This window comes from Dromiciops gliroides, chromosome 2, assembly GCF_019393635.1.
Source record: "Dromiciops gliroides isolate mDroGli1 chromosome 2, mDroGli1.pri, whole genome shotgun sequence".
Classification (NCBI taxonomy): Eukaryota; Metazoa; Chordata; class Mammalia; order Microbiotheria; family Microbiotheriidae; genus Dromiciops; species Dromiciops gliroides.
Genome location: NC_057862.1, coordinates 164264359 through 164279941, shown reverse-complemented (window position 1 = coordinate 164279941; position 15583 = coordinate 164264359). Strand labels below are relative to the sequence as shown.

The window sequence follows — 15583 nt, the reverse complement described above, 5'->3', positions numbered from 1 at the left end:
ACTCAGCAATACAATAGTCTAAGATAGTTCCAAAGGACTAATGATGGAAAATGCTTTCCAAATCCAGAAAAAAAGAACTGTGGAATCTAGATGCAGATTGAACCATACTATTCCTACTTTTTTTGTTTTTGTTTTTTGAGGTTTTTCCCTTTTGCTCTGATTCTTCTTTCACAGCATGACTAATGCAGAAATATGTTTAATGTGATTGTACATATATAACCTATATCAGATTACTTGCTGTCTTGGGGAGGGGGGATGGAGGGGAGGGAGGGAGAACAATTTGAAACAAGAAATCTTATAGAAACAAATGTTAAACTATCTCTACATGTAACTAGAAAATAATAAAATACTTTTATGATAAAAAAGCAAAAAAAAAAAAAGAATGTTCAGCCACCAGGAAATCTACAGATGGACTCCCCCCCCTACCCCCAGGTATAACAACAATAATTCAAATTTACATGGTGCTTTACAGTTTTCAAACAACTTGCATACTAGTTTTTCTTATGCATTCTTAATGTCTTCTAAACAAAATACATGCTTAAATACATTATTTAATTAATATTTGAGAAATTTAAGAAATCAAGCACATACCCCAAAAATAACAGAGCTTGGGAGTTTCCTTTTCTATTTTCCACAAGTTTCAGGGATAGCCATTATGGGCCTCAGTTTGCTTTAGTCATGGTAGCACAATGGGAAGAGCACTGAATTTAGAATCCTAGGCCTAAGCTTGAGTCTAGGCTTTGGCACTTATGTGACTTTGTACAGGCTACTTAACTTCTCCAAGCCTCAGTTTCCTCATCTGTCACATGAGAGGTTTGGATGAGATTTTTGTCTAAGGTCCTTTTCTACTCTAGATTTGTGTTCCAGCTTTCTAGTTGTGTGATTGTGGGCAAGTCACAGCCTGTGTTTGCCTCAGGTTGCTCATCTTCAAAAGGAGGGGTTAGAGTTGATGATCTCCAGCATCCCTTCCAATTTTATATTTTGTTATCCTATGGTTTATATTTCTGTCTCAAGAAAATGAGATTACATAGTCCAAGGAACAACATATACCCAGTGGTGGATGATCATGGCACCTAAACATATCCTTGAATTTTCAACAGTCATTTTGTATTTTTTATTTATATATTTTAGATTTTTATTCACATAAAATGTGAAAATGAACCAAAGTCTTCTGGACTCTAGCTCCCGTAACCTTTCCAACATTATGCAGCCTTTTGATATTTTACTTAAAGTAAACCATTTTTTTATTCATGCAATTTAAGAAATAGATAACTCAGCAAATGATTTAAAATAATAGAAGAAAGGTCTTACAATTCCATAATACCTGGGCCCAGTGGAATGTAAGCTCCATGAGGCCAGGACCATAATATGAACTTGATAGTTGTTGTATTGAATTTAATGAAATAACAACCTTCATGGATCATGTTTTATTTAGCATTATATTTTCCTCTGTACATAGCAATAGTGCCTCTATACATGGTATATAATATTTAAAGAGTTTGTGTTGACTCCAAATTACAAATCTTGGAAGGGAAAGAACCTGAGAAAGTCATAATATTAATTAATAAGTACAGTTATGATAATAATGACAATAGTAGGTTAGCTATAGCCATTTATGTCAGATGTGGGACCAATGATATCCATTTCTTAATATTCTATAGATACTTATTAGTAGTGTCTTCCTTTAGGGGAATGGTTGAATAGTTATTAATAGTTATAAAATAATTTCTTTGTAAAATAATTGGTTATTAGATGATCACTGACCAGTTATTGAACTCATTTCAACTTTGTTTTTCAAAATAAGAGATTATTTGAATTCAATCACTTAAAGACATTTTTCATACTGACATAGACAAAGTATAATGGGTACTTCAATTGTATTTGGTGCAGTACTAAAGTCAACAATCATTTATTCAGTGCCTACCATGTAGCAGGCATTATGTAAGGTAATGGAGATGCTAAGGCCAGAAATGATCCCTACCCTGAAGGAGCTTATATTCTACTGGGAAAATAAAATAAATAAAGATGCATAAACACAAAATACATGCAAATTCATACAGGGGTAGAGAGAGTCTTCATACTATAGAGTCTAAGAGAAGCCTTATGTTGTGTATGCCACTTAAGCTTAATCTTGATTTTAGGGACCCTAAATATAGAGAGTAGAATGAGTTTTTGCTTTTAATATATTCATTTTAACAAAATTCCTTCCCTTTTAGACACTACATCAAGCCATGGAAAGAAGAGAAAGAATAATGTGGCTTCCCTTCAAAATAAATTGTCTTTTATGAATGGAACTTTGCCCTTCTTCATCCAAGGACAAGAAACTTGCAGTACTTACCATCTCAACTATCTTCAAGTGACTGATAAAACACAGTAATGCTTGGGTTGGAGTTTCATATTTCCATCTGGGTATATCATTCGGTTTTTACAAACATGAAGGAACATGTAGATTACCCTCCATGGTGTCTGACCTTTTTAAGAGCCTGATCTTACCTTATCTCCATAAGCTTTGTAAAGGAATGTTTACAAAGAAATTGGGAAATCCTATAAAAAAGAAAGAAAGTTGCCCTAGCAAAAAAGAGCAAGACGCTCTCCTCTCTGGCCAGACCAAACCCCCTAAATTTTCTAGCACTTTGAAGAGCACTGTTAAAAAAATTGCCAAGTGTTCATCTGCTCGCAACTTGTCCACAGAAGACGACGAAGTCAATAGAGAATATTCCCTCTCTCCCACATTCAGTTATCGTGTCGCGATTGCTAACGGACTGCAAAAGAATATTCTTGTGACAAACACCAGTAATGAGGATCTGGTTCAAGAGCTATCATCCATTGAGAGCTCCTACTCAGAATCATTAAGCGAGATCAAGGGCAGCATTGAAATCAAGGAGCACTCTTCATACACGATGCCAGTGAGACGCAATAGAAAGAGTTTGAGCAGCCTTGCTCCTTCTGAGGGAAGTTCAGATGGGGAGCGCACATTACATAGCCTGAAACTAGGAGCTTTACGCAAATTGAGGAAGTGGAAAAAGAGCCAAGAATTTGTCTCCTCTGATTCAGAGTTGAGCACAATGAAAAAAACATGGGGACTTCGAAGCAAATCATTAGACAGAACTGCCCGTCCCCAGAAAACAAATACTCTCGAGCCTGGCTTTAGTTCATCGGGCTGCATTAGCCAAACCCATGATGTTATGGAAATGATATTTAAGGAACTTCAGGGAATCAGCCAAATTGAAACAGAACTTTCTGAATTAAGAGGCCACGTCAACGCGCTCAAACACTCCATTGATGAGATCTCTAGCAGCGTAGAGGTTGTTCAGAGTGAAATAGAACAGCTACGTACTGGCTTTGTCCAGTCTCGAAGGGAAACCAGAGACATTCATGATTATATTAAACAAATTAGTCATACTGGAAGCAAAGCAAGTCTGAGATTTTTAAATGTGCCCGAAGACAGATTTGAATATGTCGACAATGTCGTATACCGGATTCTCATAGATAAAATGGGGTTTTCAGACGCACCCCTTGCTATAAAAATTGAATTTGCTCAAAGAATAGGGCAGCAAAGGGACTGTCCAAATGCAAAACCTCGCCCCATATTGGTATACTTTGAAACACCTCAACAGAGGGATTTCATATTGAAAAAGTCTTATAAACTTAAAGGAACAGGCATTGGGGTATCAACAGATATTCTAACTCATGACATCAGAGAAAGAAAAGACAGAGGCATGCCAACCTCCCAAACCTATGAGAGTATGGACATAAAGCTCTCCACTGTGGAGCCCAAACTCAAAAGGAGCAGTTGGCAGTCACCAGATGATAGTGATAAAGATCTGGATTCTGATCTTAATAAAAACAGTTATGCCATGATATCAAAGTCAGAGTTTCAAACCAAAGCAAGTGGTCCAAAGTCCAATTCAAAATCTCATAATGTTAGAAGTAGGAATAAGACTGCCGACAGCAGCAAATTTTCTAATAAATCAGGCTATGATGAAGAAACCCCACAGTTCCCTGCGTCAGAGAACTTGGAGAAGGAATCTAAGGCCTATTATGCTGACGTGGCTCCACTCTGGCACTCACAAAGTGATTTTCTCACTCCCAAATTGAGCCGTTCTGAATCTGATTTTTCCAAACTATGTCAATCCTATTCAGAAGATTTTTCAGAGAATCAGTTTTTTACCAGGACAAATGGAAGTTCTCTCTTATCTTCTTCCGACAGAGAACTTTGGCAGAGGAGACAGGATGGTACATCCAATTGGTATAGTAGCTCCCAAGACCAGAACCTTAATAGGAGTATTCAAAATGACCAAGGTCCCAATGAAATAGAGAACACTGAAACAGTGGACAGCGGTGTCAGCAATGGAGTAGTGTGTGTCTCAGGAGACAGAAGCAATTACAGTGATTCTCAGCTCTCTTTAAGAGATGATCTCTCACCATGGAAAGATTGGAATCAGTCAGAACAAGGTGCAGATTTGGGCCTCGATTCATCCACACAGGAAGGTTTTGACTATGACACCAACAGCCTATCTGATCCACAGTTGGATGGTGACAACAAAGATCTGGATGACCTAGGAAAGTGCCACAGTGACCTTCCAGATGACTCGGAGAGCTATGATTTTACCTTAGATGACAATTCTTCCCCATGCCCAGGGTTGGATAATGAGACACAAGGTCAGTGGGTTGGTCCATTTGATACTTATGAAGAAGCTAATTCTAATGAACTTTACCAAAATCAAAATCAACTACCAATGCTGTATCGGAGTCAGAGTGAATTACCAAGTGATGCTTCAGAGGATGCTGCACCCAAGTCTTGGCATAGCAGATTGAGCATAGACCTTTCTGATAAGACATTTAGTTTTCCAAAGTTTGGGTCTACCCTTCAACGAGCTAAATCAGCTTTGGAAGTTGTATGGAACAAAAGCACTCAGAGCCTAAGTGGTTATGAGGACAGTGGGTCATCCTTAATGGGGCGATTTAGAACTTTATCCCAGTCTACAGCAAATGAGTCAAGTACCACCCTTGATTCTGATGTCTACACTGAACCATATTACTATAAGGCAGAGGACGAGGAAGACTACAGTGAACCTGGAGTTGAACATGAAACAGATTACGTAGAAGTGATGGAGCAAGTTCTCGCCAAACTAGAGAATAGAACTAGCATTCCTGAAATGGATGATAATGTCCCAGAATATGAACACCTTTCATATGAAACACCTTATGAAACACCACAAGATGAGGGGTATGATGGGCAGGTAGATGACATCATGAGTGAAGAGGGATTGGAACCTTTAAATGGAACAATAACTGAATTGGAAGTAAGGGAAGATGAAAACCAGAATGTCCCTGAAAAGCCTCCAGAAGTACCAAAACCCAAGAGAATTCGTCCCTCTTTTAAAGAAGCTGCCTTAAGGGCATATAGGAAGCAAATGGCAGAGCTGGAGGAGAAGATTCTAGCTGGAGGTACTCAAATTTAAATGCTACATTATAAATGTAATATTTCTATAATGCAGAATGGTGTTTCATCATAGGTATTGTCTATATTTACTTTGGGGAGACATAATTTACCTTTGTCATATAGCCCTGCTTCATCCAGGTGGGATTACATGTTACTCATGCTAAAATTGAGGCCTAAAAAATTAAACCTAAAAAGTTAAAACCATAGCACACTTTAAATGTAGCCTGCTAAGTTAAAATCACCTTTTAGCTCCCAGTTATGTGTTGTGGAAGAATGATGTTTGCTCCAGGCATAAAGAAATGAGTGAAATTATGGGTATCCTCTCCTTGCCCCATAATGGATCTCTAAAACATATTCCTTGGCTGTATTATACTCATTAAGCTAGAAAGAAGGGAGGAATTGATGCTTAATCAACATCCTAGTTGAAGGCAACATAGACTTGGAATATGGGAAAAAAGAAAATCCCCAAAACAGCAGAAATTTTTCAGTACATTTCATGGGTAGTACATACAGTTAGGTGTCCCATTGGTAAAGGAAGGGAAGGGAAAGGAATAAGCATTTATATAGTGCTTGCTATAGTTCAGGTACTGTGCCTTGGCACATAAAGGAATGTTCAGGCTTTGGCTTCTGCAAGAGTGACTTTATACTGTTTAAGGAGGCAATTTGATTTTGTTTCCTTTTTTTTTGATGGGAAAAGTCAAGCCTTCTTAACAGAAAGAAATTTTTAATGATGTAACTTTCCGAATTATGACCTTTCATATAAATTTAACTTCAGCTTATCTTGACCTCGGTGATTTACCCTCCTGACAAATCTCCCACTATTTATCTCAGTGATTTATCTTCGACAAGTGGCTCAGTATTTTTTGTGAGGTTATATATACATGGTGATAGGTTTTTTAAATGAATTAACATTATTCTTTCCACTACTGAATAATGAGCATTTATTAGTCATTGTTATCATGAAGATATTTACTTCATTTAACTGCGTGTTTTGGGGATGATTCATCAGGTCAAATTTTATTGGCAAGTAATTAGAAGGTAATTAATATAATGATTAAATTAAAATAGCTGGCAAAGAGACCTTTTTTCTTTATTACTAGAGCGAGAATTCTACATCATTTTCTGGTTGGCTCAGGCAGATCATTGAGCACTTGGGTGAATTTGCTTCATGACTGATCCCATTCAGTTACTAACATGGTTGAAAAGTGTCAGGGTGCTTTGTGCTGATACATATAAACTAGCTTGACTACTTTAGCCAAATAGCAATAAAAATGAAGGAATTTAATATGTGTGAAGACAGTATGGTGTAGTGACTAGAGAGCTGGAATTGAAGCCAAGATTTAGGTTCAAGTCCCACGTCTGACACAAACTGGATATGTGACTCTGCTCAAGTTATTTAATCTCTCTTCTGTGTACTACATCTCTCTAAAACTTGCAAAGAAAGTGACACAGGAAGTGTTTCCTCCCCTAGGAATTCCCAATAACAGTGAAATCACAGGACCATTCCTTATCCCTCTACCTACCGCAACTCTCTGATAAGATCTGTGATAGCGCATCTATCATCTCCTAAATCTACTCTTTTTATCTAACTATCAAGATCAAGGACTTGCCTGATTGGTTTTCTACTATCCCCAAATTTTCCCAAATCAATACATCTTTGCTCTGAACTTGTAACCCTCACTGTCCTAATTTTATTTAGAAGAGAATAGATAAGCTTTTTATCTATCTGTCTGTCTGCCTGTCTGTCTGTCTATCTATCTATTTAACTTTGCTCCTTGAAACTAGAGAACACTCAATACATACATATATACACAGGTAAACTCAACTACGAAGCATTAAAGGTATCAGAAAAAAATAATGACCCTAGTAGCCTTCCTGACCAGCTAAAATACATTCCAGGGAAGTTCAAAAATCCGAGTCAGGGAAGTTGAATTACTGTCACAGTAAAATTGACAGTAACAGAGCCTAAAGCTCCCTTTCTCACACAATGCAAGTTTGAATATCAATTCTTTGGCCAAGTTCCCAGGATTCTTCCCTGCTACCCGCCTCTAGCATGAATTAGCACCAGTCCTTAGGTACAGAATCCCCTTTCCATCTGCTAATGCCTGCTCCTGCTAAACCAAGGTAAAAACCTTGTTTAAAAACAAACAAAACAAAACAAAAACCTTTGGACTTCATTGGTTTGGCAGAGGATTCCCCATTCACTCAGACATCATAGAGAGGTTCCTTACTCCATCTAATACTCCAGCAGAAGGTCTATTTTCCCTGACCACCTCTTTTATTTTGTGAGTAGCTCCCTCAATAAATCTGACAGCCTTTATTGGATTGTTTGTCCCATGAGTTCCTTGTATTTGACTTTGGCATTCCAAACCTTCCTGTGTCTGCTTTAAGACAACATTCAATCACCAGGTAGTTCTATCTTCACTCTGTGTTTTTCTTCACTAGCTGTCTGACACATCATAGCCTTGGAGGTAGGAGAATCATTCAAGGACTGGATGCTAGATCACATTCAAAGATCTTAGTCTATAGATTTGTGGATTCAATTTGGTAAAATTGGTTAGTGTTGACTCTCACTTTTCTTAGAATCTGCTTTCCCATACTGTGGCTCTGTGTATGGGAGTCCTAGGCTAGTTAGAGGCATACTCCTGCTATGGTCTCTCTCTTTCCCCACCTTCATTTCCCATAAGACACTATTTCTCCTGGGATTCCGGCCTGTAAGGAACTTACTATACTTATCACCCACCTAAGTTAAGTGGCATTCTTGCCTCTTGCAGGGCTCCTTAAATGAGCAAAATCCTGCCCTATATGATCTCTGAAGATTTCAGCTCTTGGAAATAGGCTTTCAGAATCTGGTACTTGTTGCCCTTTAACCCCTTAAGATATTCATTTTAAATCCTGGAACCAGGTGCTCATTCATTTTCTTGTTCTGGTTGGTTAGGGTGAACAAGTCACTTCCACTCTCTGGGTATTAGCTTCAACCTCTGTAATATGAGGTTATTGGAGTCCATAGCCTCTTAGTTTCCCTTTACCTCTATGTTGGCAGGTAGGTGGAATAATGGAGAGCAGGACCTAGAGACAGGAAGACCTGAGTTCAAATCCTGCCTCAGATATCTACTAACTGTCTGATCCTAGGCAAGTCATTAAACTCTGTCTACCTCAGGTTCTTTGTTTAAAAAAAAGGATTACAATAGAACCAACCTCCCAGGATTGTTGTAGCTCAAATGTGATAATATTTTAGAGGACTTTGCAAACTTTAAAGCCCTATATGAATGCTAACATTTATTAGATTAATGGTCCTGTGATCCTAACATCTCTAGTCAAATTACTAATTGCTGTCATGACTTTTTGTGATGTGGTTTCCTTCTCTAGTAGTTGCTATAGATTATTACCAGTGACCACTATTTCCTAGAGTTTATAGGAGCTGGAGCCCATAAAGCAAGGTGTGTGGTTCTTTCTCCTGAATTTAGCATACCATGATTTCCCAGAATGTCATCTCTTCCTGGGGCCAACTTTCTTTTCTCTATTTTGAATCTGTACCCTTTGGTTGATCTCTTGGCTTTTGACTTGCTCACAGACTTAAATAAGACATCTTTAGGTTAGACACTTGTCTCTGGCTAGTGACATACTCCAGGCAGCTTCATCCCTTCAAGTTGAATTGTGCTTCATGTCCTTCTCCTCAGATGAATGGTTTTCCAGAGTCCAGGCTAACAGAGATATTTCTTATACTTAAAGTAAGCAACATTCTCCAAATCTGTGTGCAAAGATATGGCCCTATACTGTTTTAGAAATTTTTGTTATGGATTGGCTTTCTTCTTTGGGAATTTTATGTAAATGTATGGCTGATTTGAAAATATAAGGAAGTCAAAACCCGCCCTGAAACCTACTTGGATCAGATGTTTATCTTATTTTCAGAGTAGGAACTATCTTTTTTGTTTTCAAATTTCAGTTAATGATCGTTACATTTTGTTACATTACCTTGTACAAAAATCAAATGTATATGTATATGTATATGTATATGTATATGTATATATATATATATATATATATATATATGCTTTTTCTAGGTTCTTATTCCTTGATATGAAAACAAGTAGAGAAGCACCATATCTTGGCGTTGTGATAGAAAGTCAGATAACATTGTACAAAATACAAATCAGATGACAGAACAGGGACAGAGTCATGAATTTCATATTCCTTACTTTTAAAAGATGATTCATTTTGGCAAAACATGTTTAAAGAAGAGGCCTTTAGGGGCAGCTAGGTGGCGCAGTAGATAGAGCACTGGCCCTGGAGTCAGGAGGACCTGAGTTCAAATGCAGCCTCAGACACTTGACACTCACTAGCTGTGTGACCCTGGGGAAGTCACTTGACCCCAATTGCCTCACTAAAAAAAAAAAAAAAGAAGAGGCCTTTATCCCACAAGAAAATATTTTAAATTAAGAATTAAAATAATCATACTTTAACATATTGATAACAAATTACTTACAATTTGATTTTTAAATAGTATACATTTCCTTTAATGCAATAATGACAAAAATGTTGTGTTTGCTTCCATGTGCCTATCTCTTCCTTTCCATGTGCCTATATGATGCCTTCTGTGTCCCTTTGGAAAATTACATGAAAAGCACAAACATGCAAGCAGCTGTCAAAAACCAGAATCTTTTAAGAGAGAAAAGCAAATTCTTAGGCTGAGTAACTGCCTTGTTTGCTCTGGATATAGGGAATTGGACTACCTTTAACATTTTAGAGTCTAGATGCTGTAGAAGAACTTTCTCTGGAGTCTGTTTTAAGTGCCTTGAGGGAATTATTCTGAAGTAATTTAGCACATGTATCTATAAGTTAGTCTCGTGTTGATAATGGGTTCACTAGACTGATGACTTAATAGGCTGAAATAGCCTAATTTTCTTTTTTTTTTGTTTGTTTTTGTTTTTTTTCTAGTGAGGCAATGGGGGTTAAGTGACTTGCCCAGGGTCACACAGCTAGTAAGTGTTAAGTGTCCGAGGCCGGATTTGAACTCAGGTTGTCCTGAATCCAGGGCCGGTGCTCTATCCACTGCGCCACCTAGCTGCCCCCAAGTAGCCTAATTTTCAAGAGAACATGCCCCCTTTCAGCCAGGAGCTAGGCAACCTTCCCCATCCTACATTGTCAATATGCCTTGGCTTTTTGGGAGAAAAGCTAGCCAAGGAAAGGTAATGAGTCAGTCTCCAGCTCAGATCTCTGTTCTTCATCTGTGCTGAGAAAGCCCCCAAAATTGCAGTGTATGATGGTTTTTGTAACATGGACATCTGCTTCCTTGGCATTGGCTTGAGGTCATCAGATTTTCTTACTCTGGCCAGCATAAGGCAGTCATGATGTCTTTTATTCATTTCTCTTTCTTTCTTTCTTTCTTTCTTTCTTTCTTTCTTTCTTTCTTTCTTTCTTTCTTTCTTTCTTTCTTTCTTTCTTTCTTTCTTTCTTTCTTTCTTTCTTTCTTTCTGCAGGACAATGAGTGTTAAGTGACTTGCCCAGGGTCACACAGCTAGTAAGTGTCTAGTGTCTGAGGCCAGATTTGAACTTGGGTCCTCCTGAATCTAGGGCTGGTGCTTTATCCACTGAATCACATAGCTGCCCCCATCTTTTATTCATTTCTAACCTAGGTCAAATTGGACCCTGAGAATCTTGCTATGAAATCCTATGACTCAGCATTCCCTGATAGATCTCTGTGGAATTATAGAATAATAGAAATTAGTTACTTCTTTGTTTTCAACTATTTGGGGAAGCTAAGTTAAAAGTGGATCTTAAAGTATTAAAGTGTGCGATATGTTATTTCAGTGCTACACAGTGTTAGCATTCTAAATAATTTATTTAGCAAACTGAAGAGATCCTAGAAATGCTTCTAGCCCCCACACTGGGACCTCTTTTACTCCTTAAAAGATAAGAGATAGAGGAGGGATTGCTCCTGTATGCATGGTAGGAGCTAGATTTCCCTCAAGTCTTAGGATTGTAAATTGGACTATTCTTGCTCTCATAACCTATAGCTACTTCATTGAATATTACAGGTAAAAAGGTGGGGTAGAGGTTACCTTGTTCAACAAACCTGGGGATTACTACTGTCAGATTTAGATATAGACAAAATTCTGAATTAATTGTTTATTTTGGAAGCTCCTCCCACCAACATTCCCTTTACTTTCCATTGCTGTGTTGTTCTTCCTTTCCCTCCACTCCTGGTAGCCTTAAATGCCTAGGGACTTCATACAGCTCATGGTATCCAGTGTACCCATCAAAACTTCTTCAATGATAAATTTTCTTAGGGTTCTATTATCTGAGAGACACTGGGTATTGATAGTAGGACTGCAATGAGCAAGACCTGAGTTCAAATCTGGACTCAGACACTTGCTATCTGTGTGAAACTCAGTCAAGTCACTCATTCTCTGTCTACCTCAGTTTTCTCAACCATAAGATGGGGATGATAACAGTATCTACTTCCCAGGATATTTGTGAGGATTAAATGAGATAATATTTGTAAAGTTTTGAAATAGATTCTTAATAAATACTTGTTTTCTTCTCTGTGAGGGATAATCTAATAAACTAGTTGATGGTAAAGTGTTGGGGTCTGGCAATATCTTAATTTACTTGGCAGAGGAAATATTATATTTTAATAATGACCTTTAATGCCTTATTCCCTAGAGAGACACTGTGGGAATTTAATGAATTGTGTTAGGGCAGTGGAAGGGACAGTTCTGTAGGACTCTCCAAATCGGACCACCAGCTTTGCCTAGAAGCCCTGATCTTACCTCTGTGCCATAGCTAGTGATCCATCTGTCTTCCAGGGAACCTGGAAATATATGTGTTTTGTGATGATTAACACACCATACTCTTTTCAAAATTGTAGAGTTTTCTGAAATCATGGCAATGGGATTTAAATTGATGTCATACCACAAATACATCACTGTTCTGCTGCTTCATTGCTTTGGGCCACCGAATTTTCACTAGTTTTACACCAATGTCATTTTGTTCCTGTTTTGATATGGAATAGATTATTAAAAATTCAGAATGCTGTCTGGAACAGTTTATTCCCACTAAACAAATGTCAACAGGAATTGTAAATGATGAAAAAACCTCGAGTTTTCTAGACACACCAAGATTTTGAAGTAAAAGATTCAATTCTTAATTTTTCCAGATTTAAATCCTAGTCTAGTCAGGGACTCCTAAAATGCTGATAAATGGAGTATTACAGTTGCTTGAATGGTGATGAATTTGATGTTTAGCTTTGATATGCCTAAAATTAGTTTAGTGTTTCTTTCACCTGAATTTTTTCCTAGCAGAAGAATGTACCCCACCTCTTACTCAGAACTCTGCCTCCAGTCCCTATTCATATAGCCTCTGAAATGGTGATATTTCTGAGTAATAATTTATATTGCTAATAGATTAGTTCTCCCACCCATCCACCACTACCAGGCTAGGCATTTTGTTTAAACTATTTTAGTTTGTGTTAGAATGAGCAGTATGCATTGCATTGAAATTGAATGTATCATTATTCACTTTAAGTTGATCTGTTCCCCAGATCTAGTAGCTTACATTCTCTTGTGCAGAAAATAACATGAAGACACTAATAAACATACATTTTTTTCAAAGCAATTCCATTGTTGAATGAGGGCAATAATCATTCAAGAAAATGTATTAAATACTTGTCATGTGCTAAAGCACTGTCCTTATTTCCTGGGAACACAAACAAAAAAGCAAAACCAATCCCAGTTCTCACATTGTAATGCGGAGAGGGGAGACTCACATTCTCTAATAGGTATATACAAGAACATACACTCAGAATGGATAGAAGGTAATCAGAGAGGGGAAGTCATAAACAACTTGGGAGAGCCAGAAATAAGCTTTTTGTACAGATGGTACACCAGCTGAGTTTTGGAGGAACCAAGGATTCTAGAAGTTATACCATAGAGACATCTACTTGATGCAGTGCATTCTTGGAATTATTGTTTAATAGTCTTAAGAAAACTATGTTTAATAAACTTAAATTTACTCCTTTGAGTTTAGGATGGTAATATTTGACTTCTCAAATAAGCTTTGTTACATATTACTTGTGTGACTTGAGGCAAATTATCTAAATGCTCTCATTTTACTGATGAGGTAATGAATGCCCAAAGAAATTGATTATGATTGATCTTAAAGGTCAGGTTCACGCCATTTCTATTTGGTCATTAAAGAAATAGGTGCACATGAAGAAATAAGGGAGTTCCCATTCCTCTGTCCTTGTTCTATCCTTCATTCAAGCTGGACTATATCCCTTGCATTCCTTTAAGGTATAGGGTTTCTAACCTAATCTTTAATTTTGTGCATTTTTTTTTTTTGCACACTCCTAATGGCTGAGAAGATACTTTCCTTCCAGCTTTCCCTTTCTTCACCCAAGAGTAATAGCCTGCCCAAGAATCTGGAAACTATACCATATGACAGTTGTTGCAACACTTTGGTCACACAATGGCTAGAAGAAATGTTTACATCATATAAAAACATGACAAGTTCAGTTGATCTTCTTTGGCTGTCACTTCTACTATCATGACCAAAAGTCTTTGTAGCTTTTCTTTTTAGGGACTATGGCCTTGGGTGTATAGGGAAATGTTGACAGCAAAACACTTTGAGGTAAATTTTTTTGAGCACCTAAAAGGTACTTTACTCCAAGCATGGAAATTGTTCAAATTATGGACTACATACAGGTAAAAGAAAGCTGATAAAAGTTCAGCTACACTCAGAGTAAACAAAATCTTACTTAAAAATTGCTTGTGCTTGGATATAGTTTTTCAAGCCTAACTTGGGTCCCAGATAAGATCTTTCTTAAGCTCATAGAAATCAGAAATCTTTCTCCCTGGTCATCTAATTTCTACTTGGTCATTATGTAAAAGGATATTTCCCCCAATTCCATGTTTGGATTCATGCTGGACTGTGTTCCTAGAATTCTCTTAGGTACAGATTTCTAAACTGTCTTCCATTTTTATAGAAATCTCCACTTTTATCTTTTTTCCCCTCAGTCTTCTAGCTATCAATCCTAATCTTGATATATTCTTAAGAAAAAACAACAACATTCTTCCATGTTTCTAAGACCACATGCAGATTCTGTATCTGGCTAAATGAAAAGAAGGCTTAAAGCATTTCTTGAGATAGGAAAGCAGAGGTTGGGGACACTAAATAGAAGTACCAAGATTCCCCCCTTCAAGTTAATTCATTTAGTTCTAACTACAATAATTTTGTTTCTGCATTTTATTTTCTACATGTAATTCTACATTTTATATTCTATCATACTAATCTGTTATTTAAGAACTCCTCCCCCCATATATATCTGTGAAAGGTACCTTCTTTTGTTCTCTAATTTTATTATGATGTGATCCTTTCTATTTATGTCACATATCAATTTGGATTTTTTTTAGAATATGGTATATGATATTGATCTAAAATGAATGTCCAGTAGAAAGTTTACCAATTTTACTCACGGTTTTTCTTGAATAGGGAATCTGTGTATTGGTAGTTGTTGTTGTGTTTATTGAAGACACAACTAAAGTTTCATTGCTTCTGAGTTGTACTTGTCTAGTCTGTTCCATTGACCAGCTATTCATTAATGCTAGGCTCCTTTATTTACTTTGTTTTACTATTTTTCCTTTCAGATTCTTGACCTTTTCTTTCTCCAGATGAATTGTGCTACTATTTTTTCCTTGGTCTATAAAAATAACCCTTGGTAGTTTGATTGGTAAAGTACTAAATCTGTAAATTGCTTTACAAATATTGCCTATGTGGCACAATACATACAATACTGAACTTGGAGTTAGGAAGACCAGAGTTCAAATCTGCCCTTAAAAATTTACTAAATGTATGATGCTAGGCAAGTAACAGTCTCTCCTTCAATTGTCTCATATTATCGCATCTGTAAAACGAGGATAATAACAGCACTTACCTCCCAGGGTTGTTTTGAGGACAAAAATGAGACAAAATTTGTAAACCAATAAAGTGCTATGCAAATGTTAGTTATCATTATCTTTATCACAAATAACACCATATCTAGGTGGCTTATTGGATAGACTATTGGACTTGCACTTAAGAAGACTAAAGACTCAAAGTTCAAGACCTCTTTGAGTCTCAGTTTCTTTGTCTGTAAAA

The 15583-nt window shown here is 37.1% G+C and overlaps 1 protein-coding gene across 2 annotated transcripts in view; it reads left to right on the top strand.

The window, feature by feature from the left end:
• UNC13C (unc-13 homolog C) overlaps positions 1 to 15583 on the top strand; it is a 716794-nt gene that overhangs the window by 41956 nt on the left and 659255 nt on the right. For both annotated transcript variants that reach the window (XM_043984190.1, XM_043984189.1), the window contains exon 2: positions 2217 to 5451. In XM_043984190.1, coding sequence (XP_043840125.1) covers positions 2460 to 5451 — 2992 coding nt within the window. In that variant the 5' untranslated portion in view covers positions 2217 to 2459. The remainder of the gene's footprint in view (positions 1 to 2216; positions 5452 to 15583) is intronic.